The sequence below is a fragment of the Rhinoraja longicauda genome, chromosome 28 (genome assembly GCF_053455715.1).
Source record: "Rhinoraja longicauda isolate Sanriku21f chromosome 28, sRhiLon1.1, whole genome shotgun sequence".
Classification (NCBI taxonomy): Eukaryota; Metazoa; Chordata; class Chondrichthyes; order Rajiformes; family Arhynchobatidae; genus Rhinoraja; species Rhinoraja longicauda.
Genome location: NC_135980.1, coordinates 4,612,844 through 4,637,963, shown reverse-complemented (window position 1 = coordinate 4,637,963; position 25,120 = coordinate 4,612,844). Strand labels below are relative to the sequence as shown.

General features: G+C 39.3%; 1 protein-coding gene across 4 annotated transcripts; it reads right to left on the bottom strand.

Moving 5' to 3' along the window:
• Window positions 1-989: 989 nt before the first annotated feature.
• dazap1 (DAZ associated protein 1) lies at window positions 990-24,312 on the bottom strand. 4 transcript variants are annotated; one of them, XM_078424059.1, is made up of 13 exons: window positions 24,033-24,312; window positions 20,327-20,367; window positions 19,401-19,567; window positions 18,544-18,618; window positions 17,839-17,949; window positions 16,333-16,381; window positions 10,797-10,879; window positions 7,039-7,195; window positions 4,881-4,910; window positions 4,619-4,768; window positions 3,290-3,463; window positions 1,940-2,032; window positions 990-1,682 (listed from the first exon to the last, which is right to left on the bottom strand). In XM_078424059.1, exons 1-13 carry the CDS (start codon window positions 24,059-24,061, stop codon window positions 1,501-1,503), a joined length of 1,341 nt encoding a protein of 446 aa, XP_078280185.1. In that variant the 5' UTR covers window positions 24,062-24,312; the 3' UTR covers window positions 990-1,500. The 4 variants fall into 4 exon arrangements, with proteins under 4 accessions (XP_078280185.1, XP_078280182.1, XP_078280183.1 ...); XM_078424056.1 differs by lacking the exon at window positions 1,940-2,032; XM_078424058.1 differs by lacking the exons at window positions 1,940-2,032; window positions 3,290-3,463 and adding an exon at window positions 3,724-3,778 and having other exon boundaries at window positions 1,544-1,682.
• Window positions 24,313-25,120: the final 808 nt, after the last annotated feature.

Below are 25,120 nucleotides of genomic sequence, written 5' to 3'. Positions count from 1 at the left end.
CAGGAGTGAGAAGTGCGTGTGGCCAGGGTGGTTGGTGTGCATCTCTGATGATGCTGGCTGCCTTTTTGAAGTGCACAAAGTCAGCATTTGCTATTCATCCTTCTTTGGTGAGGAGCAACTTTCTTGGCTTTCAGAGCAGCTACCATCAACCACATTGGTGGTTGGAAGTCATTCAAATAAGTCAGTATGGTAAGATAAGATTTATCTCTAATGTCTATCCACCCCAAAGGACATTTGTGAACAAGATTGAAAGTAAACAGCAAATACGGTACAATTTTTCATTTTAACTGTAATTGCTTGAATTCATTCCAAATAGTGGGAAGATTCACTTGCTGTGAATCAATAGACTAATGTTACCAGAAAGAGTGCAAAGGCCTGAGACAACATGGAAGGAACTGCAGATGCTGGTTTAAACTGGATAGGCACAAAGTGCTGAAGTAATTCAGCAGGGCAGGCTGGGAGAGGGTCTCGTCTCGACCCGAAACGTCACCATTCCTTCTCTCCGGAGATGGTGCCTGCCCCGCAGAGTTACTCCAGCACTTTGTGTCTATCATGGATAGTTGGAAAGCTGTTTCAATCAATAACAAGTATAAAGAAGCCGAGAATATGAAAAGTAGTCTATAACTGCAAGAAAACACTGGAAAACTAAATGGCTGATATGGCACTTTCTCTTGAACGAGTAGAAAAATTAAGAATAATTCTGAGATGTTAACACAGGAAAACAAAAGTTTCTGCTTCAACTAAGCAGTTTGAGGCACAGCGATCTTGGTACAATGGTCAAAACCAGACAGCCTGACATAATGCAGCATTAAGGCAGATACATCCACCATCTGCCTTAAATAATTCAGCAACATCCTAGGGAAAAGTAAGTTCCTCGATGGCAAGAACACTGAGCAGCAGGCTGGGGTGTTTGCGGCAGCATGTAAAATGAATAAATACCTAAAAATTTATTATTTTAAACACAACAAATTAGTCAGACACCAAACCACTTAAACGAAATGTGCTCTCTTTATTTAAACCAGGGGTCGTCTGTCTTTAATTTGCATTTTATTCTACAGCCATTCTTAAGGGAAAATCTACATCTTAAATTAAAAAATAAGTCAGATGTAAATAGTACAAAATTTCTCCTAAAAATTTCAACTCTGAATTCAAACGTTTCCTTTTTATTTAAACATAAAAGTGTACTAGGGAAAACAAAAGCTCAAAAAAAACAAAATAAATGAAAAAACAAGAGTTATATGGTACAGCAGAATAGTTCTCCAAAACCCTGCATCACTCAGAGCGCAGAGGTCATCTGTGCTGTTGGGAAGAGAGGAGAATAAATTCACAAAAAAAAAATGCAGTCCAAAGCTCACAGCGTATCCTTCAAACTCCCTTTAAATTTTTTTTTGTTGTTTTTGTTATTTAATCAAGTGATTGTCACAAAAGAGTCACAAATTAAGGAATTCCTGGCCAAATTTACACCAGGGTATATTCCTTCATTTTTTCCCTGCCATGGTTTTAGCGCCTGTAAGGATGGAACCCCTGAGCATTGTGGTTCTGGCCGCGGGCAAATCCACCTGGTGCGGATGGTGGAGCCCCTGGGGGTGCTGGTGCGGAGGGTCCTCCATATGAGGGAGCTGGCTGATTTGGATCCGAGAAACTTGGGGCCTGGCCAAAACCACTCATGTCTTGCCCATAACCTAGTAAATAAATGAAACACAAGAGTTATGACTCAGAGGCAAGAAATGCAAAAAATGCCACAGTAACTCATGAGAAATTTAAAGAAAGTCAAACTTAATATTTCACAATTAGATCATCCTTGTACCAGCACAACAAATGCTCAACTGCTTTAGCACTATTCTCCTACTTTAAAAAAAAAAGTGCGCAAGGACTACATCCTACTTAAGCTACTCATCTTTGTTGAAGCAAGGCAGTTCAAAGTCTATGCAACACCTACCTGCTGCACTATATCCCTGCTCAGCCTGACCGTAAGTCTGAGAAGGACGCGTGGGTCCGTAGCCTGAAGGATCCTGAGGATAGTTACCCATGCCTATTAGGGAGATGAGGAAACCAGGATGACTACCCCAGTAAGCCTGAATTTGCTTCAATCCATGGCATAGATGCATCAGCTGTCACCAGTGGCATATGGATGCAAAGAAATGCCAGTGAAATAGAAACACATTTTTAAGCAAATGTTTGGTCAATTTGTAATAGGTAAATTGTGGCAACAAACTATCGGTATATATCATTAAAACAAACTGCATCTAAATTAGCAATAGGGATTGAGCCTCATAGTCAAGTACCTTTAGTGAATGTAGTACAGCCTGTAGAAAAGGTACTGAGTTGCAGTGTATTTGGGTTTAAGGAGATTAAAAACATGCACCCCAAGACAGTGATTAAATGAGCAGAGTACTATAGTGAATTACATGCATTGGTTCAGCTACTTCCAAATAAGCAAATAAATATATAAATGCTTTGCCAGATCATAATAAATTCATTTTTTAAGGAATTTAACCAGATTTAGTTAAGGAATATCACCACTAGGAATTAATGAATGCAATGATGCAGCCAATTGTCATTACAAATTGAGTACGAGTCTTTCATTGATTAAAAACTCTGAAGCTTCAATTTTCTTTTGAAAAAGGCCTGGTTCCAATTGATCCAACTCGTGGAAATCTTTTCAACTAACTTTCTACCTTATGATATATTCTGGCCAAAGACGTCTCCCCACTTAAATCAGACTGTATCTGAAAATGAAAGCAGGAAGATGCAATTAGCCAGCTAACAAAAGGAAGCAGATGGACCCAGATTAATATCCAGATTGAGAACAGTAGAGATCAACAGCTGGGTTAGGAATCACTAACATTCCAAGTTATAGCGGATGAAAGTGATAGGGATGAGGGAAAAGAGAGAAGTAGAAATCAGGAGACACGTCACATGAAAAACCACAATACTACTTGGATGTAAAAAAGTGAATGACTACTTACTGAGTAGGCTTGTATTTGCTAGTTACTTGCACATTGAAAAGTGAATGACTACTTACTGAGTGGGCTTGTATTTGCTAGTTACTTGCACATTGAAGACTATTTCTGCTGCTCTGGCCCTAACAATAGATTTTACATCCATGAACAAATATAAAATGCTAGAAAAGGATGATCTAATTCAACCCACCATCGTTTACCTCAGTCTTCTGGTGTTCGCGTAATCCTGCTTGGAATACAAGCAGTTACAAGGGCCCTTGACTGAGGAATCATATTCACTGATGGGAGTCGTGTTCTTTTCTAATCCTACACTACTTGTTACCTACCATACTGGTTGTACCCAGGGAATTCGGGCTGTCCAGCAGGTGGCTTGCTCATATCCTGAGGTGTTTGTGTTGCTGGTGGATAGCCCATCTGTCCTGCTCCTGGTGTGGCAGGGGGTGCTGGTATCCCAGGTGGGCCAAACTGGTCAGTTGGAGGTGCGGCAAATCCTCCATAGCCTGAATAGCAACAAGAACGAGCTCAGGTCAGACAGGTGATTGATTTTCTTTAAATGTAGGGATAGTCGGGGTATAAAATCGTTTAAATATTTGTCACCAAAGGACAATAGATTTAACGATCATGAAAAAAGAATTAAAACATCCAGGTGTGCCCTAGACTTTTGGGAGAACCTGCCATACTGAGGTGTATTTGTATAATATATGGCCCCCTCTGTGCTACACTGGACCTAGTTGTTTTACTTGACTGTAAATTGACTAACCGGAATGTAGTCAGTCATAAACAAATTCACCACTGCGCTCTCCATTCTGCTCTGTCTGCTTAAAACAAAAGGGCATATTTAGAGCCACATGGAATCAAGATGGATGTTCTTTCTTCGATCAATATAAAATCGGCTACAAGATTCATATGGTTCAACAATAAAATAGCGCAGCAGCAGTTAACAGTAAACAGGGACTACCAGCACAGAATGCTGCAAGAACCAGTGCAGACCAGCTTGGCCTTCAATAGCCCCACTTAAAGTCAGCAAGAGCAGCAAATGCAGAATCCCTGCAAGACATTTTGATAGAAGATATTTAATTTTTCAGAGATTAAAAACGAAAGAATTGTACAATCTGAAAACATAAAAGCAAGGCTTCTACAGGCTGCACTGTTGAACACAAAAAGCCATGATAAAAAACATTAACTTTCATCCAAATACGAAATATTTAAAATAATACCCACCTCAAGTCATAATAATCTCTACAGCAGATGAAAAAAATGGTAATGTCCTCAAGTTATTTTGAGCAGGCAATTAGATTACACTACTTCTCCACCCCTTCATTAAACCATAACCAGTATCATTCCAATAACCAGTATCATTCGTATTGAAAACATACTGAATCGATACACACGACTACATAACTGCTGTAAGCCAGCATATATGGAAAAATCATATGCTTTACTATATGAACCTCGTCAAAACTGTGGAAAACATTTCCCAGATTACTAGCAAATTATTTTTGACCAGGCTTAAATGATACCCGATTTAACAATGAGGAACAGTACATTTAGTCTTCATTTTTCTAACATAATATTCTGCAACATGAAACACTTAAGCAATTCAATGACATGTGGTTCTATTGTTTTGTCAAAAAAAGGGCCGCTTAAAAACATACCATATTGTGGAGGTGCGCCAAAACCCTGTCCAAATCCCTGAGGTGGTGCAAATCCTCCTGGAGGTGGCTGTGGCACTACATACGGATTAAAATGGGGGGGTTGCAGAGGGGCACCTCGTCCTCCAGGTGGTGGTGGTGGCCCGTACCCACCTGCAAAACCCCAAAACAACCAAAGAGTTAATTATGTTGCTTCCTTCCAGTCTGTAAAATATTGTGTGGAAAGTATTGTTGATATTTACTTTAAAGGTAAAAAAATCCCTACCCATTGGCTGACCAGGTGCCATCCACATACCTGAAAAACAAAAGCAATTAAAGCAAGCCCATATCCACTAACAAGGTATTCCTCTGAAGGAGTAAACGGTTAATACAAGCGGAGAAAGTGTGTCACTGTACATCTCATTTGGTACTTTGTAAAATGCATTGTTTCAGCAGAATCACAATATCCTGAAACACAACAGCTACAGGATGCCGGGAACAGATCGTTATTATATGCCTTTTTTGACACCACACTCGCTCATAAAAGAATTAAACGTGCAACACAAAAAGGCAAAACACTTCCTTTCGTTTGTCTAGCTGCATGCCATATCAGAATTCTGTACTTTAGCATCTAATACAGGAAGAACCACAGTGTGACCCTTTTCAATAGAAAATACAGTAGGAGAAAATATTACAAGAGATAGGCATTAACAGGACTTGTCATGGGCCCAGCAGAGATGGGCATTAACAGGACTTGTCATGGGCCCAGCAGAGATGGGCATTAACAGGACTTGTCATGGGCCCAGCAGAGATGGGCATTAATAGACTTGTCATGGGCCCAGCAGAGATGGGCATTAACAGGACTTGTCATGGGCCCAGCAGAGATGGGCATTAACAGGACTTGTCATGGGCCCAGCAGAGATGGGCATTAATAGACTTGTCATGGGCCCAGCAGAGATGGGCATTAACAGGACTTGTCATGGGCCCAGCAGAGATGGGCATTAACAGGACTTGTCATGGGCCCAGCAGAGATGTATCCACGAAGGTGACGCACCAGCACCTCTACTTTCTGAGATCCAGTACGTCACTGAATACCTGTAACAAACCTCCACTGATGCATTGTGGAACATATGGTTGCACCATGGCCTGGTACAGCAATTCAAATGCACAGGGACACACAAGAGGTTGCAGAAATCAGCGGACTCAGCCCATTTCATCACAGGTACAGCCCTGCCTAGCATCCAAAGCATCGCCGAGGCATTGAATCAAGGTAGCAGCATCTTTCAAGGATCCCCTTCATCCAGTCCTTGCCCCCTCCCCGCTGCTACTGTCAGCCATGAGCTACGTTAGTCTGCAGTCGCACATTTCCATATTCAGGAACAGCTACTTTTCTACAACCACCAGGTTCTTGAACCAACTTGCACACCCCTAATTCTATCTCGGCATTGCAACAATACAGATCACCTCCTGCGCTATTACTCGTTTTTCTAGGTGCCTTGCCGTATTTGTGAACCTTTACATATGATTTACGTATAATTTATGTTTTTGTGTTGAGACTTGTGTCCGTGATGCTGCTGCAAGCGACATTTTGTACTTGTACCTCATACTAGTGCATATGCAATAAACTCAACTCAAATGTTTCCTCTTCTGTAAAAAAGTTTATAAACCATCTACACTATGGACATGTTAATGGCATTCATTTATTTTTTACAGATCAGCACCAATTTGGACAGCAGAGGGGATGTGTTGATCTCTTTATATGAAGCTAAGTTGTATAGACGCCAATGCTTCAGTCAAGAACAAAATATTTCTCACTCTTCATATCCTAACAACCAATGAATTAAGTTTGAATCAAAGCAGCCTCACAATGCTGCAGTTTCAACTACAGTATAGACCATGCTAAATATAATTTTGTCTTTCTATACAGATGCGATCTGACCTATTAGTTGCATTTTCAAATTTTAATACTTCTAATCCAGGCAAAAGCACACATGCTGGGCCACGTTGAATACAAGTTCAGTCAATTTGATGCACTAATAGGTCATGAAGAAAACAAGGACTATCACAGAAAACTTCAGAAATAAAAGCAGTCTCCAAAGAAAGAAAATGGGGTCAAATTTGAAGTTGGTTAACTATCTAAGCCATTCAAATAGTAAGTGTTCCCTGATGAGCTGGGAATTTTACCACACAATTTTAACACACATCTGTGGAGGTTAAATCATATGTATATATTGCATCTTGCTATACACAAAACTAAGCAGCATTTTAATTATACACGTTTTTTTTAAAAATCTCCCAAAATTTGAAGTTTAAATTTAATCCACAGTAATTAACATGGAGTAATTAAGAATGAAGCCAGAGCTCAACAGTATTGTAGCATGTTGATATAGAAATTATTTCAACTATCCACAGCTTTGTTTAATTTGAACATTTAACCCATTTACCTTGTGGGCTACCATAACTCTGCTGCTGCCAGCCTTGTGAGGGCTGACCTCCCCAACCATTAGCGGCATTTGGCAAGCTTCTGGTCCATTGTGGTGCTCCTGACTGGCCAGGCCCTGGAGTTTTACTGTCACGAGGCTCTGCGCGTTTCACCTCAACCTAATTAGGATAACAGAGGGATGGATAAAAAAGCTACTCCAATCACTCTTCCACAACCCTCACCCTTGACACACCCATGTCTATTAAACTTAACATTTACACTTGCATCTTATAACTTACAACTACTTTTAAAAACTTACAACTACGTTTAAATAGCTTAAATAGGCCAATATAAATATATATATATAGATAGAAAGATAGATAGGCATTATGTTTCTCAAGTACATATTACTATTTTACACGAGTTTTCATTACTGGATGTTAAGTTTATTTCAAATTAAAAGGGTCTAAATTTTGCAATTAGCTTCTTTGAATTAATAATCAAGTCTGGTCTAATAGAAAATAACCATCACCATTTTTATAGATCCAAATTACCTGAGAAACATAGTTTTAGATTGATGTGGCCTTACTTAATTTTTTTTAAATTTAAACATCTAATGGAAGATAATTACTTACCTTCCCCAGGCTATGCATAAAGAATCTCAATTAATTACTTGAAACATAATGTCAGAAGGGAATGGATGAGCTAATCGAGTCTTAAATTACATCTTTAACAGAAAAAGGAAATACATGCAGATAAAAATGGACAGTTTGAGTAAATTAGAAGCAAATCTTCATACTGTGTTTAAATAAATTACACACCATCATCAATAAACTAAAAGCACTCGCTGTTACTCAAGTTCAAGGTATCCCTTTTCAGAATATACAAACCAACTTCATATGCAAATGTCAAAGTACAAATATTTAATATTTTGTTAGTTTTCAAGCTCTTTGATTATCATTGTCATAATTCTCAAAGCAATACTATACAATCAAATTATTGACCATCCTTTTGGCTGCTTAAGTTTATATCAGAATTTAAGTGGCTTTACTTAAAAATTGACAACAAAATCAATAAGTTCAGTTGTCATTTAGCTGATGTCAGATAGATTAATGATATACCAATATGATCTCAGACAATACTTCTAGGTCCTAAAAACTAATTCCAGACATCTATTTGAAAGTTTGATGTTAATTAATAATCTGAACTTCACAAAATATACAAAATGTTTAAATGACTGATGCTGTTGTTGAACTCTCATCTTATGTTTTAAAAATATATTGTTTCCAAATTTAAAATGTTCCAGTCAGCTTTGCTTGAAGTTGATATCAGAATATTCTTTTACATAAAAAAGATGTCTCGGTAGGATTTAACTTCCAAAAAGTTTAATCAGTTCATTCACCCGGCATGTTTATTAAAGATATATAGCACTAAGCTACCCGATACAATAAAAGCCCTATACAATTTTAGCGCCTTTAGTGGTGCTGGATACGCATATTTTCTGGACTATTAGATATTTATTTCCCAATAAACCTAATTACTTTTTAAAGATGTTGCACAGTATTGTAATTAATTCACTAGTGAACTTGTGTCAGAGGAGCACAGATGCAAGAGGGTGTGAAACATCATGCAGTGAGCCAGATGCCAAACCATTGGGATTTCTGAATGCAAACAAAAAGTGCTGGAGGAACTAAGTTACGGGTTGGGACCCTACTTCAGACTGAAGTTTTGAAAATATTCAGATTTGTAAACATGGTAGCCCATTTTGTTTCATATTTCTAGTCTAAAATAAATCAGTGATTACAATACAAAATCAGTGATTTACGATATTTTTAATGATATTGAAAACCTATCCTATTGAATATTCTTAGAATAGAAGTGCGAAACATCGTTTCAAAGTTTAGTGTACATGCATGACACAGATGCAACCATAAATCCTCTACAGTGCTCTGGTCAAGAGCTTTAACTATAATTTAACTTCTCCGTTAGTTGGTTGGCAAAGGTAAGTAACTCTCCAATCAAAACCTACACATTTAAACTAAAAATACACAGTCCTACAATGCTAATTTTTGGTCATATTTCAATGTACAAATCACTGTTTATATCAACAAAACAAAAGGGACAGCAATTTGTTGTGCTTTAAACTGGGAATTGAGCTCAAAGCTAGAGCATGGACGACCTTCCCATTTTGGTCAATATTCAGGTCAGTTGCAAAAGCAAAGCTTTCTCTATTGTGCTGGAGTGCTTCAAGCTCAAAGTTAAAACCAATTACTTTGATATCAAAAAGGCACTGTCTATTTTCCATACCAACCTTTTATGGGTCCCAAGATTACAAACTAGTAGCATATTTAGGAAACGTTTGAAACCAACTGGAACTTAATTTAGCACAGCCATTGTGCTCTGCAAGTTGTTAATAACCAACTTGCTTTTATTATGGCTTAGGTTGAACCTCACTTTGAAATCGTACATCAAAATCATTATTTATCATTCAAATTGTAGTAAGAATTTGCAGATTTTTCAGAAATTCCTAATGAATAATTTAAGAGTGTAATTTTGTTCTTTACGTGAATGTTGCGCTTAAAATTCAAGCTGCGACATTGACGCACCTCTCCACAAAACCTAGACCCATTCAGGCCCCGATAAATATTGCAGTATGATTTATCAAGTTGGGATTTAAAGACAAGCTAGCTAAATTTAAACATGCCTGGAAATATCCAAGGATTACAAAGTAGAAATCTTCAAACTGGGTCATTATAATTCTGTTAAATGACAGTGAAACTGAATCTCAATGCACACCCACACTTTCACGAAACTTTAACAGCTAAATGAAGCTGCAACACATGTTTGTCATTACAATCTGCACTAGAAAATTTTAATTCTCAATATTGAATCAAATTTTGAAATAATCTTCCTTTGCCCAAAGAACTGATATATACATGGTTCACTGTCTTTTAATATAAATTTACAAGCAGCATTTAATTCAATATTTATTCAATTAGTTTTCCATGTCCTACATTACACAGGCCATGTAAATCAAGAACTGAATTGGCACCTAATGTCCTACTTGAATGTAAACACCACCCCACCAGTCCAGATTCAACAGCTTAGTTTGCTTCTTTCTTATACATTAAATTAAGCACATTTATGTTGCATTACAACACAGTATGAAGATCAAGCAAATGAGGCCACTTAACTGTTTTCTTTTTACATTAAAGCAAGTTATTATTGACTAAGTATACAGCAAGTGACCTCAGACAAAACAAAATAAAATTGACCACCAGTCCTTCAGCATGTAGATCACTCTGAAACATTGATGGTTTTCTTGCAACTTAAAACTTAGATACAAATTATGGCGTTAAAAACATTTCTGAAGGAGTGGTTTATTAAACGGAGACTTAAATGATTAATACAGATTTCACCGGTCTTATGAATAGCTAACTACAATAAAGGTAATTATAACTAACGTGCAAGCAGCTGATAAATTCTGCTTAAGTGCATGCAGGCTCATCATTCTTAAAAATGGCCATAATCGATTTAACCAACTATTGTTTTGAAAACCGATGTATATATATTAATTTAACAGGTAAAAGCATGAAATACACCTTATTCACTGCTTCTTCTGCAGTAAATAGTACTAAAATCTAGGTCCCACTAATCATTAAATTGCCCTTTAACTTGTTTCTCTTCAATGTAGAGACCACACACAATAACCCCAGTGAAATCTCCAGTCACCTAAGCCTCGGTTCATTCTAAGGGTAAAATAAAACTACAACTACACACTTTTTTGCCCATGATGTCGTGATAATGCATGTTGACAGCCTGGTCCACTGATTGCTCGTCCTCGAAAGTAATAAATCCAAAACCTATCCAACGACGAAGAGTGAATCAAGGTAGCAGGGTGTAGTGACACAAAACAGGATGATGCACAGTATTAGGGCGGGGTAATTTAAAGGATATCCCAGGGTTTCAGATAATTGGAAGCCCCTCTGCTGAATCACTGACAGCATGTTACAGCCAGCCAGGATTCAATGAAATGCAAACGTTAACCCCAATGACAGCTACTTTTGGATCACAAATGTTTAAGCATTTAGCAGCAATTTTCAGCAAAATTTAGTTTCAAATCTAGGAAGTTGTAGGGAAGAATTGCCTAATACCAAGTTATGATCTTTGGCTGGTTCCATTAACACATGAGTGCAGGGCTATTTATTTATTTTTAAGAAAATATGCAGACTGAGCAAGTCTGAAGGAAACTGACATGGCATGTGTATTGTCCTCATTGCAAAGCAGAATATTTAAATAAAAATGTAATGTAGAGGGTGACATTAATAATATTGAACACTGGGAAGTGTGGGGAGGGGGGTTTAATTAATGCTGCAAGTCATTTTACAGCATATTGCTAAAGGAGGAATTTATACTCAGACTATCCTTTAAACATAATTAAGAGTATATAAACTAAATAAACTTTATTTCAGAATAATTCAAGCGTGGAAATGGGAAATGCAAACATTTGTCACAGTAAAGATTTAAAAGGGCTTCTCTCCCTGTCGCTTCCTTGTGCTTTCTACACATGTATTAAAGAATAGTTTCAGTGCAGCCTCAAAATAGGGATAAAGAATAAAAAATGAGCCATAAAATCAAAGTGTTTTTTGTTGGCCCTCAAAGCAGCAAATTGATAGAACTTTCTATGATGCAAGTCAACTAATTTGGGAATCTGACACTTTAGAACAACTCTAATGGACACTGACATAAGGAATTCTTATTCCTTATTAAGAATAAGAATTCTTATTCCTTATTCCCATTCGGCCCATCAAGTCTACTCCGCCATTCAATCATTGCTGATCTATCTCACCCTCCTAACCCCATTCTCCTGCCTTCTCCCCATAACCCCTGACACCTGTACTAATCAAGAATCTCTGTAATCAATGTAATGTCATAAGTCAGCCAACATATAGTTTGGAACTTCTAACATAACATAAATGTGTTATAAAGCTACTAAATAGCAGAATATAGTATGTGAACAGCACATCTCGGAAAGACGACAAATAATTGGATCTTGACAAAAAAGCATGCAGAATCTATATTAACTACATAATTACCTAAATACCTAATGCCCACCAAAACCCAAACTCATAATTTTATTTGGCATTCTTCAAATTATAATTATATAGACTATTCTGCAGCTACACAAATGCGGCTGCATGCAAAATGGCAGCACAGGGAAGCAAGGAGTCCGAGGGAAGCACCTTGTTTTGAGCAAATCGCTAAGATGCAGTGTTGAATTTATTGTCCAAGGTAATCAACCTATAACTACAAATATTTAACTATCATGATACTATAAAGGCATGGTTGGGCATTGCTACAACAGTGAAATAAAATGGGACGGGAAAATCGGTGATAAATATTTGAACATCTGTTAAGAACTTAAACAGTTAAACTACAACAAAAAAAAAATCGCGTTCAAATTTTAATTAACCTCTAGAAAACCACTGGTGAAATACCAATACAATTCAGGCCAGCCAATCTTATCTGAAACCCTGTGTTTTTCCTCTTGGTAGGCATATTGCTTTGCAGCTAGTGCTGACAGCAGCAACATAGTGCTATAGCTTTATAAACCAAACTAAAATATAAATATGTATATATAAACTATACGAAATACCCTCAAAGCTTATCCAACATTGTTGGTCAGCCCAGAGAAGTTTATTTAAAAACATTTGATACACAAAGATACAGGCCAAATGATTTTACAGCAGGAAATTCTGCTGTCAGCAACAAGAGCAAATGACAAACGTCTTGCAGTTTCCAGACAGACATATCCCATCCCTCCTGAGTGTGTAGAACTGGCCTGTACCTGTGTGATACAACTTATCACAAACCTAGAGAGGAAAATCTAAAGAGATAAGTTAATTACATTAAAACAACATATACATGTTTCTTAACATTACAGGGCTTAGATTTAACTAAATAAAACACTAACGCTAAGTTATGATACTTAAACTGAATAATAATGGCAGAAGTCAAGACTAATTATCTTGCATAGTTATCATTATAATAGGCATAAATAATCTGAAAACATTCGGAATATATTAATGAATTCAGATGACAAACTATTAGATAAAAATAAGAATATCGATGATTCACAATCTGTAGAACATGGTAAAAATGTCAGCAAAAAAATCTCACAGCAATAATTGATAGTTGACAACTTTAACCCATGATCTGTCAATGAATAGAACTCTGGATAAAATTAAATTTGGAGGATTCAAATCAGATTTTGGGGAAAAATAGCTTAAATTCAAAAGCAAAAAACCAGTATAAAGTTGCATAAATTTGTTAAGTCAGCAAACGATTCCAAAGAAAATGGAATGCGATGTTCTAAATCTCTGTTAGGTTAGCAAAAACGTTTGTTTCCCTTGGGGTCATTTTCACATACAGATTCTTCATGAAAGGTTCTCATAAATGTCAAATGGACGATTGGCAATTAACGATTCAATGGCTAACCATGAAAGCAATTTCACTCATACATAACATTTCAAAGAATTTACTAATTTGATCAATCCACCTTTGGTTAATTTCTGGGCCGTGCCAACCTCTTAGAATTGTGGCCTATTTAACCACCTTCATCTAGAAGTATTACATTGGTTGAGAGTCAAAACAACTGATACTGCACCTGTTTATACGAAACACTTACCACAGCTGCATGTCATGTCCATCAATACTTAGTATTTAAGTGACTATGGTATTAAATTGCAACATGGTATAATATTGCATACAAAAAAGACCCAACCCCCGTTAACTTCCTATACCCCAGTTCCTTGTAACTTCCTTGCCCCAGTTAACAGGTGCCCAATAGCCTGTACATATGATCGAGCGTATGAGACCAGCAGGATGAATTTGCCAGCTGCTACAGGGCTACAAGAAACTGTTCTTGACTCTATCTAGAATTTTTTCCACATACACAGGAAGATATTCTAGTTAAAACATTGATGTCCGTTTTGTGAAGCTCATCTAGAGCAGCATCATTCAGGCAATGCCTTTTTTTAAACAATGAGTAGCAATTAAAACCTCATCTGCAATATAAGCCCCAGATAGTCCAAATTTGTTAACATCAGATTATTAAGAATGGCAAAACGCTTCGCCAGGCTATTTATTCGTATAGGTCCACCCATTCAGCAGGCATATTTTGCCTTTTGGTGTTAATTACCGACTTGCGAACTATTTGGGTTATGAACTATTCTCGGAACAGAACCCTGCCCCGACTGAGGGAGGAGCTATATGTAGAAAATAGTCTCTCATTATTAATCCCATCCTCTGAGGTACACATCTAACTGCTGAAATTAAGATAAATCAGCCTACATTAAAAGGCCCTTTACTAGCTTGCAAGAATTGGTTGAACATATATTTGATTGATTGATACAGCATGGAAAAAAGGCCTTTGGCCCAGAGTCTATGCCGACCATCGATCACCTGGTCACAATAGTTCCCCGTTATCTCACTTTCACTGCATACATGCAAGGATTTATTTTAAATCACAGTGACCAATCAATCGCCTTTGAGACGGGGAAGGAACAGGATCACCTGGAGAAAACCACTGCGGTTACAGAGAGAATATGCAAACATTTACTCCGGTTCTCTTCATGGTTAGCATTAAGATTTTCAGTCAAGTGTACTTTCTCCCTTCACTCACTTTTAGCATCATCATAGATAAAATAGTTCTATTCAATGTACATATCGGGAAATTTACAACTAAATGCTACTTTTACTACAATAGTGATCATAGCATTTAAATGATAAGATGGGAGGACCACCACTGCCTTTAAGACCATAGATCTTCTTGCTCAGCAGATCAAAAATATGTGAAATGACTTGCTTTGTCAACACTGCAGCTTTTTGCTTTAACACTAGCCAAACTGAAGTATCTGGATTACAGACATTACAAGAGAGGCAGGTGTGCAAATTGCAGATTAGGACAAAAATCACACATTTGTTTATTTATCTCACGAATGAACTGCCTTTTCAAAGGATTCCATTTAATAACATGGCTGCAAACTAGCAGCACAAGCACAATGAAATTGCATTGTATCAAATGATAAACTGGGTTTAATGATCAAGTTATTCTAAAAATACACAAATCCAGTTCATTACCCACCCGTTGCGCAATAATGAAATTGCTCTGATCAAACATGCTTCATTCATAATCTGCGACATCATGCAGTGATTACTTCTATGAACATCAAACAGCTCTCCATTAGATTGGTCCTGAATGCAAATAATAAACTCGAAAGATCAAGTGTCTTAGAGTAAAATGGTATATATCTTGTAAGAAAGGACTTGCATTTGTATAGCACCTTTCACTAAACAGCAAATAAAGTTATTTTTATGTCCATAATATAGGCAAGCATGGTTGCCAATTTGTGAACAATAATCACAATTAACTTCCAAATTAATTCATTCTAGTGGATTAAAGGACAAGTATTGTTCAGGAGAGTGGGGTAAACTCCCTTGGCTTTTTTTTTTATAACATCCTTTATGGGGACAGGCAGGTTGTTTGTAAGATTCCCCAAACGCTTATTTGGTACTGCACTTAAGTATTGCCAGAAGTTTGAGAGGGGGCACAAAGACATGATGTTTTGACTCAAGTGCCATCAGAGAGCAACACCAAGAAATAAACACCAGGGACAACTCATTTGTAGTTGTATCAGTGAAGCCTTTTAACATGACTCTCTTTTAAATTTGGTGTATGTAATTCAAACTAATAGTTTAGAGTTTTTAAATTTGTGCTGACCACTTGTCCAAAATAGATTAGTTTATGCTATAGGGGCAAATTAATTTAAACTTTGCTATTAGTAAGAGCACGTTCTACTAATGTACAATGCTTCTGATAGAAAGTCCAACAATGTTCAGCTGTCTTTCAGAGGCACATTAAAATCAACATGTAGATCATTGTTAATTTGATTATTGCATAGCAATAAACACTAATAGAGCAATGGCGCACCAGGGAACCGCATTCATTAATCAACAAAAATTGAAGTTCCTACATCAGAGTGTTGTATAAACTGCATGATTTTCCCAGTAAAGCTACTTACAGTGTGCAACCTACCTTGTTACCATAAACTACATTGAAGGCCTGCCTAGTAGTTTAGAATTAACTGTAGGTCTCAAAGGCTTTTCATTAATAAAAAAATTGGAAAATATTTGGAGCCACATACATTTTTTGAGAACCCAAAGTGAAAAGTACTGTATGGTTCATAAGAGTCAGTTTGTCATCTGAATATTAAAAAAAGGGATTAGGTCAGCAGCAAAGTGGATCAGCCTTTACCTCGGGGCCTCTGCTTCTCGGCATCATAGATCATTACTACTTCGGAGACCTAAAAGAAAAGAAAGATCAGAATATCAAAAGGAGCAAGGAGGGTTCTTCCCCAACATCTCTTCATACTGGCCATCTCCCGAGTCCCAATGCAAGGTGTTGACCCAAAACATCAACCTCCTCCATTGATGCTGCCTGACTCAATGAGTATAAGAAAATAACTGCAGATGCTGGTACAAATCGATTTATTCACAAAATGCTGGAGTAACTCAGCAGGTCAGGCAGCATCTCGGGAGAGAAGGAATGGGTGACGTTTCGGGTCGAGACCCTTCTTCAGACTGACTCAATGAGTTCCACTAGCAGTTTATTTTTGTTTTATATCACTGAGATACTTTATTTCAATAGCTCATGGTTATCACACACAAAGTTTCCAGAAAATTATGAGGACGAGCTCTTTTTAGTTGAACACTAGACCTCTCCTGCATTGGTGCAGCACCTTGTCCTCCCCTCTCTCCTCAACCTCCCTCCCTTCCCACCTCCCTCCCTCCCTTTAAACTTTAAAATGTGAATAACTTAAAAAATATAAGACCGATTTCAATAAAACTACTTGCATTATCACTAAAGTGACAATGGTGAGTAAGGTGGGCCTAAAATTGTCATGCTATCGTGTACCGTTTTGGCTGAAGTTCAGTCACAAACAAGATAATAAATGAGAGTTTTAGTATATAGATGGATACACCATGTATCCGGATCATCGAACAGTATAGCACAGGAACACAACACCCGTGCCACACATGATAGCAAGATAAAGTTATCTTATTTGCGTGCATGTCTCTCTCAATTCCCTGCATATCTGAAAGCTTCTTAAATGCCACTTAAAAATATCTGCTTCACCACAATTAAGCTCACTAGATACACAAAATTATTTCAAAAAGCAGAAGGGATATTGTGACTGTTAGGTGGGTCTAATGGAGAAATAAAGTATTCATTATCAGACTATAACATAGGCAAATATTGTCCTGAAAATCCAAATACTAAAAATCAAGATATTTGGCAAAATATAACAGAAGAATAAATTTGGAAGAATGTTTCACAATAGTACGAGTTCTCGGGGCAAATTCACATCTTCTGCTTCTGTAGAAAGCTTCCCATAATAATAAACATTCAAATCTATCTAATAAAGCATCATTCACAATATGTAAATAGAGATAATTATCAGTTAAAACACTAAGCACCACAAATGACCTTGCCTATTGCCAACCCCAACTGCATTTTAGCTGAAAAGAAGAGAATCAAGCACATCTAGTTGCTGTATTTATAAAGTTGAGTAAGTCATTAGATTCCATTTGCCAAAAAAAATAATTTGCAAATATTGAAACGGCAGTAGCCTTACACCACAATATGTATACACATCTCTGCAGCACATGTATTGAAAGAGAAAGGCTGGGTCAGTGACCATAAAGAAATAATTTTAGTATGGTGCAATAGGAATAAGTGCTAACATGACAAACTACTCACCACTCCAAATCTTTTGAAGTAATCCCTGAGCTCTGTCTCACTGCAATTGTGAGGAATTCCACCAACAAATACCTTCTTTGATTTATTGCTGCTCTGGTTTTGTGAACCTTTCTGCAAAAAAATATTATTTTTTAAATACTAGATCACAATACAACCATAATCCAAAAGCAGCAAATATAAATGGAAACACCCAGCGAGTGGTCTCAATTGTGAACTAAAAATATGAATGCATGATCAAGGCCACCTTTTATCTTGCTGATATTTAATCATCAATTTGTATAATTGGAGATGAATATTTCTGTCAATGAGGCAAAAACTTAAAATGTGTTAATATGGTAAAAAGACTAATTAGATCCTTTTCCATCACCTCCGAACTATATTACATTGTGCTACAACTTGTCGCCACTTTGTGGCATGAGCGATAAGAACTACTCCAATATGTTGCAACGGTAAAAATGGTTTAAAACACGCTTTCGATTTTAATAATTCAATGCCTTTTCCTTTCATTCCAGCATTCTAATAAGTGATTAGGATCGCCACAGAATGAATTTCTTCTGTAACAGCAACAATGCTCCCAGACCAGAAACTTAACATCTGTGAACTCTAAAAAATAATATCAGTCAGAACAATTTTTATGACAGTACAAGCAGGAAGTTTACTACACAACAAGCTCGACATAGAAAATATTCCCTGTCCAGTACTTACTCCCCATCCACCACCCTCTTTTGGTTTTGGCTTCTCTTGCTGCATGGAACGAGGTGTACATGGCTTTGGATCAATCTGTAAAAAGCAAACATTTTAAGTAAGCGTCAGAGCCAAAATAGATAGAAACATCGATCATTTCAAGTAAACAATAGGAATTGGGTAAGAGTGTGGGCTGACTGAGCAGTTTTGTGAAATTATTATAAAGAAAATTCTCGACATTAGGTAAAATATTTTCCCACGTGTAAACATACACTTCGTGTTCGTATATAAGGCTATTTCCATCATTATACAAGGAGCCAAACTTAAAAGCTCTACTTTACAAATACTCAAAACTAAGGAACAATGGCCCAGTGCTTTTAATTGTTGAATTGGAGGAACTATCTGGTAAACCTCTTTCAAATATTACCAAAAACACTATTTAATAATTTTTTAATTAAAATTATTGTTGAAATGAGCTCATGTAACCTAATTTGCAGTCTCAATAGATCAATGCTCATAGTCGTCTCAAACCACAAAAACATGGCTGGTCCTAAATCAAAACATCTTTAAGGGACTATATTAATTAAGAAAAACGCACGCAAGGACCCCACACATGCTCTTGCATTAGCTAAGTTCATAGCTGATTTTTTTTTAAACCTCAGTTCCACTTTCCTGCAATATTCCCATATCCCTTACTTCCCCAATACAAAATTTTGTTTCAAGAAACGACAAAATAAAAGGTAAACATGAGTGGAAAAATAGGATGAATCAGATGGGCAATCGAGTATTGGGAAACATTCTAATTATCACAATTATTTCAATGCTTAATAGTGGAAATTGCAATCAACCAAAACAAAATTGTTTTTAAATCAACTTACTGTTCTTCCATCAAGATTATGAGGTCTACTGGCAAGTACTGTACCCACGCAGTTTGGATCCTTGAACTTTACGAACCCAAAACCTCGAGATTGATTTGTCATTTTATCCTTCATTATTACACAATCGACTACCTCTCCATACTGGGAAAAATAATCACGGAGAGTCTCTGTTTAAAATAAAAGTTAGAAATATATTTCTTCAGTATTTTAAACATAATAGGCAAGGAAGTCTTGCCTATGCAAACTGGCACATAGATTGATAAATATGATTAGTTGTGTTCAAGTTGTTGATTTAACATCTCCAAAATTTGTGAACTTCAACCACAGGAGCATATGAACATTCAGAATAAACAAGCCAAAGTCAATTTTGTCAATGTTGGGGGGGAAATGGCCACTTTTGTCAATTGTCGGTCGAAATTGAGGAAAATAAGATCCAAGATCCACGGGGGGGGGGGGGGGGGGGGGGAGAGAAGGGAGATGGGGGGTTGGAAAAAAGACCAGTAAATTGAAAAAACCTCAACTGCAGTATTCATTAGTGACAAACAGCAATATTTTCACTTACATTTAATGTGGAACCTTCACTAAAAGAAATAACACCACGAAACTCCAAACTAATCAATAAGACATTGCCTCACGACCATTTTCTTCTCCACCGGGTACGGTTTAACTTTTAACTGTGCACTTCCACTCTAATCAAATAACAAATGATCACAAATTATGCAAAATGTCCCTTTCTAACTATTGCACTGACACAAAAACATTCTAACAGGACATCAAATTCTGGGATATTTGATCTCTCTTTTGGAAGGCAGAAATAGCCATATGTATCATGACTCTGGAAGGAGGCTTCCCTCTTCGACAAAAATCAGTTTCAAATCAATGTGCATTAATCAATAACATGACAGGTAAAAGCACACAAAACTTACCCTGTGTAGTGTTCCAGTCAAGACCACCCACAAACAGCTTCCTAAATTAAAGACAAAAATGCAACATTAGCATTTTCCAGGAAAGATATTCCACTGAATGCCAACTGAAGTTATAACTAATGGCATCTGGAACAGAAAAGCAACAGCATTGGAATGACAAAGGCATTACAGTTGATGCCAAGATGAGATACTGCCTGAATTACTCCAGCATTGTGTGTCTACAATGAGATCAACAATTGACATTCACATCTTATGTATTTATTGCTCCAGTTTTCATTTTCCTTTGGAATTGTAACCCTGAACAGCCTACTGAACACAAAATTCTATGTGTCCTATGCTCAAACTGCAGTATAGTGTTGTCCACATGAATCCACGGAATAGATTTTCAATTAGATTTATCTTAAGTAAATGTCACCCCCTAAGGACCATGTACAAAATAAAATGCAATCAAAATTGTAGGTGTTCCTTGGGGAAACAATGAGCATTTTTTAATCTGTTATGTCCTTAAATTATCCAATATACAACCACCCGACAAAGACAATCAAATTTAAATGACTGAATGAGCACAGAGAATCCAGTTGTTAGAATGAAAATGGACACTGCTATTTTAAGACATTGAAAAATCTGCTCTCAAGCTGCAACAAATGACCCATTTTAAAACCATCCATTCACCGCAATAGATATAGAAACATAAAAGTTAACCTTCAAATAATCTTAGAAAATCCGCCAAGATCTAAGGGATCTTTCAGTTGCTAACAATTTCAATTCCTCTGCCCATTCCTGTACTGCCATTTCAGTCTTGGGCCTCCTCCATTGCCAGTGAGACCACATGTAAACTGGAGAAACAGCACCCAACCCCACCAATATGGCCATTGAATTCTCCAATTTTAGATAACTATATTTACCTCCGCTTCCATTCTTCCCCCAATAATTCTCCCCACCACCCCCCTTTTCCCTGTGGCACCCATTTCTCCCCTCTCCCTATTTTCCTTCCTCAAGAGGCACAATTTACAACACTTCAATCCTTTTGTCTCACACCTTGTCTTTACATCTCTTACCCTTTTCCACCATCTGCCTATTAAAAACCCCTCGCCTGCCAGGCTTTGTCCTGCCCCTCCTCTATTCAGCTTTCTCCCCCCACCCCTCCACACAATCAGTCTGAAGAATGGTTCTGCCCAAACTTCACCTATCCAAGTTCTCCAGAGGTACTGCCTGACCCACCGAGTTAGACCCACACTTTGCATCTTTTTTTTTTGTAAATCGGCACCTGGAGTTCCTTGTATCCCTAGGATAATCTGTAATGCAATTCAATGAACTTATAGATACAATGAGTTAAGTTTCAGACTTTACACACAAAATAACCATAGCTTGTTTAATCAAACATAAACTGAATTGAAGTGTGGATGTCAGATTTATTTTACCCAATTTTTTTCGCCATCGAAAACAGAACACATAGGGAATTAACTGTAGACTGAATGTGTAATCAAACCGGGAAAGTGCATACACCAGATAACGTACTATCCAAATTCTGATTGTAAATAAAGCCTATTCTTCAAAAAATAAATATGGTGATCTTTAGCACAGCTCCTCAAGTTTCTAATCTGTGCCTCAATTAATTGCTCTACAAGATACGTTTTAGAATTATTTTGTATAATAACCTGAAAATTAATAGACCTTTAATCTACTAACTTTAAAGCCAAATGTATGCAATTTCAGGTCACGCATATGCATTTCAGAAAACAGACGTGGAAATAAGTCCATGCCAAATCACCCATTTATAAAAGACATCCAAATAAAACAAGCAAGAAGCGAGGTTACCATTACACAGTAGCACCTTCATCACCTAAGACAGCTGCCGTTTGATTCCTGAACGAAGCCCCATAGTATGGATGATACTATCTATTTAGTAACCACAATGGATACTAGAACTATCCCCATCCAAAGGGCCAGTGATCAGTTAAATGAGCCACATGGCAAAAACGTGGTCATCCAAAAGCCCAGGATGGAAGGAAAACAAGATCTCCAGAAAGCCAATTTTAAAAAACCTCACTAACATGGCTGAAAATGCTGTTCGCCATGTTATTAATGTGTCCAGTGGTTTGTATACCATCTTTGCTATTAAAGTACAAAAAAACAATGTGTAAAGTTCAAACTGCCTTGCATGAAAATCTAAAGTTGCATAAACCATCATACAAGGCGGACTCAGGGTACCAGTTCCATTCTGGGAAGGGGTCGGTGGAACGGTTCCTTTCTGCGGGGTGGTGTCATGGGAACACTTCTTTTATTAGGGGTGGAGTTGCAGGAAGTTCCTTAAGTGGATAGGTTATTTTTGGTGGTGGGGTTAGGTGGGCAGCAGTTTCTTTTGGGAGATGGTTACTTTTAGGAGACAGCTTGGTAGAGTGCCAGGGAATAGTTCTCTTCTGGGGAGAGCTGGGGACGGTCCCCTATCTATGTGGGGGTTTGAGGGAAGATTAGCTTGTAATGTCAGGGGAATGGTTCCTTTTGTGGGGGCTGCAGTAGTTCCCGGGCGGCATTCTAAAGAAGGTTGCAGGGATTATTCCTAGGGTGGGCATCATTCTGAGGGGTGTAGGGGTCAGTGTGGGGGTGTGATCATTCTGGAAGGGGGAACCAGCCATTTATTTTGAGGGGGGTAACCAGATATGGTGAAGGGGTATCAGGCCAGATATTTTGCAGTGGGGTGGGGGACGATGATGACGTTATTTTGATAGTAGGAGATGCGCCATTTGTTATGAGGAGGGGCACGGGCCATTTATTTTGAGGGGGTGGGAGTTATTTTGAGGGGAGGAGATGGACCAGTTATTTGGCGGGATGGGAAAGATGCTGTTATTTTGAGGGGGTAGAGGAGAGTTTCTTTAGGGGTCAGGCAGTTACTTTGAGGGGGCAGTTATTTGAGGGGGTGGTGGGTTGATGACCAATTTTTTTTTGGGGGGGGGAAGACGACTAGTTCCTCGTGAGAGGTAGTCTTTGTTGGGGGTTGGGGGGCGCGCGATATTTTGAAGGTGGTATTATTTTGTCTGTGGAGCGGTTATATTTTATTGGGGTGATCGGTAATTCATTTTTGGGGTGGGCTGGTTATTTGGGAGGGAGTAACAGGCTGGTTATTTGGGTGGGAGGTGATTTTCTTTTTGGGGGGGAAGAGGTAGGCAGGGTAAAGGAAATCCCTCCTGCGTTACGGAGGGATTGTAGCTCCTCGCACTCGTGATCTTTACCTCTCGTCGCCGCCATTACCCCCCCCCCCCCCCCCCCCGGTCCCCTCCACAGCCACTTGTTGCCGCCAATAACCCCCACCTCCTCCCCTCACGGCCACCGATCCTCCCCCTGGCCTCCTGTGGCCGCCATTACTCCCCGGCCACCGACCCTCTTTCCCCCCCCCCCCCCACCACGGCCATCGATCCTCCCCCTCCTCGACCTCATGTTACGGCCATTAACCCATCACCATTCTTCCTCTCGCTCCCCATCCCTCCCAGCGCCAACCGTCATCCCTGGTCCCTAATTACCCGCCCCCCCCGGGGGCCGAACCCCAACGGCCGCCGGGCGAACGCGGAGAGCGACCGTCCGTCACCAAACGCGAGGCCAGGCTGCGCGGCCTAGTCCAGTCCAGTCGTCCCGCTCACTCTCCGCCCGCCCGCCCGCCATCACCCGTCCCTTCGCCTCGCCTCGCCTCGCCCGCCCGCTCGCCTCTCACCCGATCTCGTCGCCGCCTTGGTTGTTCATGGCGTTGGCGGCGGCGGGCGGCGAAGTACCCAGGGTTGGCGGCGGCGTGGGGGTGACGGAGGCTAGCGGGTCTTGGCGTGGGTCACCCGTGTTTCCTGTCCTGGCCTGCCTCCGGACGCTGGAGGTCACTCGGTGGATGGGTCAGGGGAGGGGGGACAGGGACGGTTCGGTATAATGGCGGCGGCGGCGGCGCTGCTGCTGGCTCGGCTCTTGCTCCGCTCTGCGCGTGCGCTCCTGCTCCTCCTCCAACCGCCGCCCGACTGCGCAACAAACCCCCCACAGCGCTACGGGGCTTCCCGCGCCGCACGTCACCGTCGCCCCGGCAACCGCATCCGGGGCCTGCCCACAGGCTCCACTGCACGCGGGGAGGCGGCGCATGGGGGCGCGGCGGTTGCTGGGAGTTGTAGTCTCCAACTCTGGAGCACCTGGGAGAGGACTGGCACCATGACAGTGGCACCTGGCGGAGAGGACTGAGGCCATGACAATGCCACCTGGGAGAGGAGACTGAGGCCATGACAGTGGCACCTGGGAGAGGGCTGAGGCCATGACAGTGGCACCTGGGAGAGGAGACTGAAGACAAACTGAGGCAATGGCAGTGTTACCTGGGAGAGGGGACTAAGGCCATGACAGTAGCAGAGAGGAGGAAGTCAATGCAGTAACACTTGAGAGAGAAGAGAGAGTCAATGACAGTGACAGTAACTGAGGCCATGACAGTGGCATCTGGGAGAGGAGACTGAGGATACAACAGTCACATTTGGGAGAGGAGACTGGGCTCCTACCTTTCAATGCACCCATCCATAATACTGGTGCCCAAGAAAAACAAGGTGACATTCTCGTCTGGAGTCATAAAGCCATACAACGTGGAAACAGGCCCTTCGGCCCAACTTGGCCACTTGCCAACTTGGCAACATGTCCCATCTACACTAGTCCCACTTGCCTTTGTTTGACCCATATCCCTCTAAACCTCACAGTCTAAAGAAAGGTCTGAACCCAAAATGTCACCTATTTCCTTTCTCCAGAGAAGCTGCCTGACCCAATGAGTTACTCCAGCTTTTTGTG

What these genes read in the sequence shown, in the direction of transcription:
- dazap1 (XM_078424059.1), bottom strand. Translation starts at nt 24,061, where the DNA reads ATGAACAACCAAGGCGGCGACGAGATCGG. An exon ending in AAGAGGGTGGTGGATGGGGA is followed by an intron (nt 17,950 to 18,543) that starts GTAAGTACTGGA and finishes ATTTTTTTGCAG; the next exon opens with AAAGGTTCACAAAACCAGAG. An exon ending in GAGTTATGGTAGCCCACAAG is followed by an intron (nt 4,911 to 7,038) that starts GTAAATGGGTTA and finishes TTTGTTTTTCAG; the next exon opens with GTATGTGGATGGCACCTGGT.